Below are 3,809 nucleotides of genomic sequence, written 5' to 3'. Positions count from 1 at the left end.
TGGTTCTCAACGGGGGCGGTACCGCCCCCCAGGGGGCGTTCAGAGAACATCGGGGGGCGCTGGAAGCAATATTTTTGAAAGGGGGGCGTTGAGGTGTTCTTGGGGGGCGTTCACGCATAATGTATTTTTGTCATGAAAAACGCTGGCCACAGCGTCTTTTCCTGTACAAAAAGCAGCTGTCAGCATCTTTTGTTGCTATAGGAAACCACAACTCTGCTTGCGATTGGTCAGCTGTCAGCAGTGTTATTACGGGTACGTTCGTAAATGCACGAACGGTCAGTCCGCTCGGACAACCCGTCTGTTCCGCCAGAGCACCCAACTGTGAGCGCTCAGAGCGCAGCGCTCTGGACTGTGGAACGGGGACGCTCGGAGCGCTCTGAGCGCATTTACGAACGTACCCTACAAAAAGCAGCCGGGAGCGGACCGGAAGTCGTAGTAATTTTGGGATCGCGACTGTTAATAATCTTTGTCACTTTGTTAAATTTTGATATGTTTTGATATGACAAATTCCACTAACAGATTCGAACTAAGTGGTCAGTTTATGAAAATAATACCCGTTTCGATGTCTGCTACGACATTGAAGAGCTGGCTAGCCAGGCTGCTCCACACAGAGCTCTGTTTGTTCAAAATTACAACGACTTCCGGTCAGCTCCCGGCACGATGTCTCGTCATGTCACCAGCTAGCCCTCTAGCGTTTGCCGCCATATCGTGACACTACCCCCCCCCTAAATATTAGCATCATAAAACAACAAAAATCATATCACATCAGCAAAATGGCCGCGAAAAAGATAAAATGCAGTCAGTACTCTATTGAATTTCTTAGCTATGGCTTCATACCGTCTCCTACCAATGCACAACTCCCAATGTTTTTACTTTGCGAACATGTATTTTCGAATGAGGGAATGAAACCCTCACGTTTAAAAGGAGCACCTTACCAAGATCCACCCGGATAAGGCAGATAAGGAGCGTCCGTTCTTCCAGGCCCTCAAAGAGAAACATGGTAGGAGCACCATCAGCAGTCTCTTCGCTAGGAAGACCACCCAGACTGACAGCGGGCTAATAGCGTCATATAACATCTCCTTGCTGATAGCCAAATGTGGGCAGCCATTCAGAATCGGAGAGAAGTTGGTACTCCCTGCCATCAAAGAGGTCATATCTACTGTGATGGAGCGTGATCCCACACAGGTGCTGAAATCCATCCCACTCAGTAATGACACCGTAGCACGCAGGATTGATGAAATGGGCGATACAGAGGAGCAGCTGTGTGCCATCCTGCGGGAAACTCCATTCAGCCTTCAGCTGGATGAGACAACCACTTCTGACAACAATGTTCTGTTGATGGCCTATGTCCGCTATAGCACCTCCAACAGTCAGGAGATGACTGAGGAATTTTTATTTTCCAAATATCTGGTCACAGACACCAAGGGCCAGACCATTTTTAATGCACTGGATGCTTATCTACAGGAGAAGTCAATCCCGATCAACAACATCCTCGCATGTGCTACTGACGGTGCCCCTTCCATGGTTGGCAGGTACCGTGGCTTCACCACTCTGCTGAAGGAGCAGGTCCCGCATGTCCTCACAGTCCACTGTGTCTTGCACCGCCACAACCTTGTGGCCAAATCTAAAAGTCCACCTCTCCACGACTCTCTCAATGTTGCAGTAAAGGCAATAAACAAAATAAAAGCCCACGCCCTGAATAACAGATTGTTCCGATAGCTGTGTCAGGAAAATGATGAGACCTTTGAGCGTCTTCTTCTCCACACTGATGTCCGCTGGCTCTCAAAAGGAAACTGCCTTGCTCTTTTTGTGAGCTGTTTGACAGCATCGTGGAGTTCCTGGAGGAGGTGGATGCAGCTCTCGGGGAACAGGTGTCATCCAGCCGCTGCGACATCATGTACCTCGCAGACTTCTTTGGCAAAATGAATGAAGTCACGCTGAAGCTCCAAGGAAAAGGAGTTACTCTGATCCAGAGCAAGGCGGTCATCCACAGTCTCACCTCCAGGCTGGATCTATACCGGCAGAGCATAGGCAGGAGGCCGTTTGCTCATTTCCCGCTGTTGACCAAGGTGATCTAGCCTAGGCTACTAAATAATGATAATAATAAATAATACATGTAATAAATGTAGGCTACTCTATGCAACACTATATTTGTGTTCCTGGTTAGTATAAATAACTTATGTTCTGAATGTATTATGAGAATAAAGAAACATCAATTAGTAAACTAATTCGCAATAAAATAACCAGTTTAAAATCGGATGGTAACATTCTGCACCGATAACAATTTCCTGGTTATACTCATTGCAGGTGTCTGAGGCTCTTACCGATGAGCGCCTCCTCATTTACACAGACCACCTGAGGATGGTGAATGCCGACTTGAAGATCCGCTTCAGAGATCTTTTGGACCTTGATGTTCCCACCTGGGTGGTGCAGCCCTTTCAGGCGGACGTGGCGGAATGCGAGCCAGCAATACAGGAGCATCTCATCGAAATCCAGAGTGACGATGAGGCCCAGGCTATTTTCCGCTCCTTTGGCTGGGGCAACATGTGGGTCAAATACTCTCAGGGTTACCCGGCTCTCTGGGAGAAAGCGAGGCTGCTTCTTCTGGCTTTCCCAACCACATACCTCGTGGAGCAGGGATTCAGCCAGGTCCTCCACATGCAGTCCAAGTACCGCAATCGCTTGAACTTGACGGCCTAAGGTGCACTGCGACTGAAACTAAGTTCTCTGCAACCCGCAGTGAAGAAACTGGCGGAGAACCACCAAGCGCAGGGCTCACACTAACCTTCCCCCCCCCCCCGCAATTTGGCGAAATGCAACACCTTTCCGACCTGCTAGTTCTGTAGGCCTAATGTACAGTTTTGTAGCCGACTGTTTGTTCTGCACTGGACATGTGTGAAATTGCTGCTGTTCCGTAGCAGTCTGTTTGTATTCTCTGCTCTTGTCTGAGTTTGTTTAACACTCATAAATATCATTTTTATTCACATTCACATGGCTTTTCTGCTCTCTGGTAAACTAATGATAATGATATTCCAACTGCCCAGTTAAATCAAATCTATTATTTGGCATTCAGTGACATGCTTTTTAAATGAAATAACACAGAATATTAGTCAACATTAATATTCAGGGAAGAAAATAAGTCTACTTTTTTTGATGGGGGGCGGTAAGAGACCTGGATAATGGACAGGGGGGCGCTGGCTCAAAAAAGGTTGAGAACCCCTGATCTAGGATGACACCAAAAGCCTCCCAGACGTTGGATTTCGCTCTTGAGGAAGTGTTATTGAAAATGCTGTATTCTCCGCTAGAGAGCTTCACCTCAGCCATTTCGAATGTGGCGCACTCAGCAGCAGATTGATGCACTGCAGAGGTTATGATTATGCGCGGTCCCGCGGGGGAGAGGTCTGAAGATTTAAAGGTTAAACAAAATTATTATTATTTTAATATATTTATTATGCAACACCCGCGACCCGACCCGCATCATCTTTGTTTTACCCAGAACCGAACCCGAAAAAAAGTGTTTAAAAAAACACCACCCGCGAATCACTTATTTTGGTACCCGACCCGATGCAGGACTCTGCCCCGCGGCGAGCTGGGGGTGTGTCAGTGATTTGTCGGCAGCTCTTTCCCTCAAGAACGCTAGCGAGAAAGCTCTGCAATGGCAGGCAAACATTGTATACTTGACCTATTTTCTAAAAATAATTTCATTCACAAAAAGAAAGAGGCTAGCAGCACCGAAGCTACAAGTGAAGCTGCTACTAGTACATCATCAGAAGAGCCGCCTAAAGATGTGGATAATGCTAGTGTCAACG

At 47.3% G+C, this 3,809-nt stretch overlaps 1 protein-coding gene across 1 annotated transcript; it reads left to right on the top strand.

The window, feature by feature from the left end:
• Positions 1–1,895: 1,895 nt before the first annotated feature.
• LOC307047529 (zinc finger BED domain-containing protein 5-like) lies at positions 1,896–2,700 on the top strand (the record flags this gene model as incomplete). The annotated part of the gene is made up of 2 exons (XM_079694533.1): positions 1,896–2,069; positions 2,308–2,700. The coding sequence occupies 2 exons, from the start codon at positions 1,896–1,898 to the stop codon at positions 2,698–2,700; spliced, it is 567 nt and encodes a 188-aa protein (XP_079550659.1).
• Positions 2,701–3,809: the final 1,109 nt, after the last annotated feature.

The sequence above is a fragment of the Notothenia rossii genome, assembly GCF_949606895.1.
Source record: "Notothenia rossii genome assembly, chromosome: 7".
Classification (NCBI taxonomy): Eukaryota; Metazoa; Chordata; class Actinopteri; order Perciformes; family Nototheniidae; genus Notothenia; species Notothenia rossii.
Note: the sequence above shows the minus strand (reverse complement) of the source record. Positions and strands in the feature narration are given on the sequence as shown.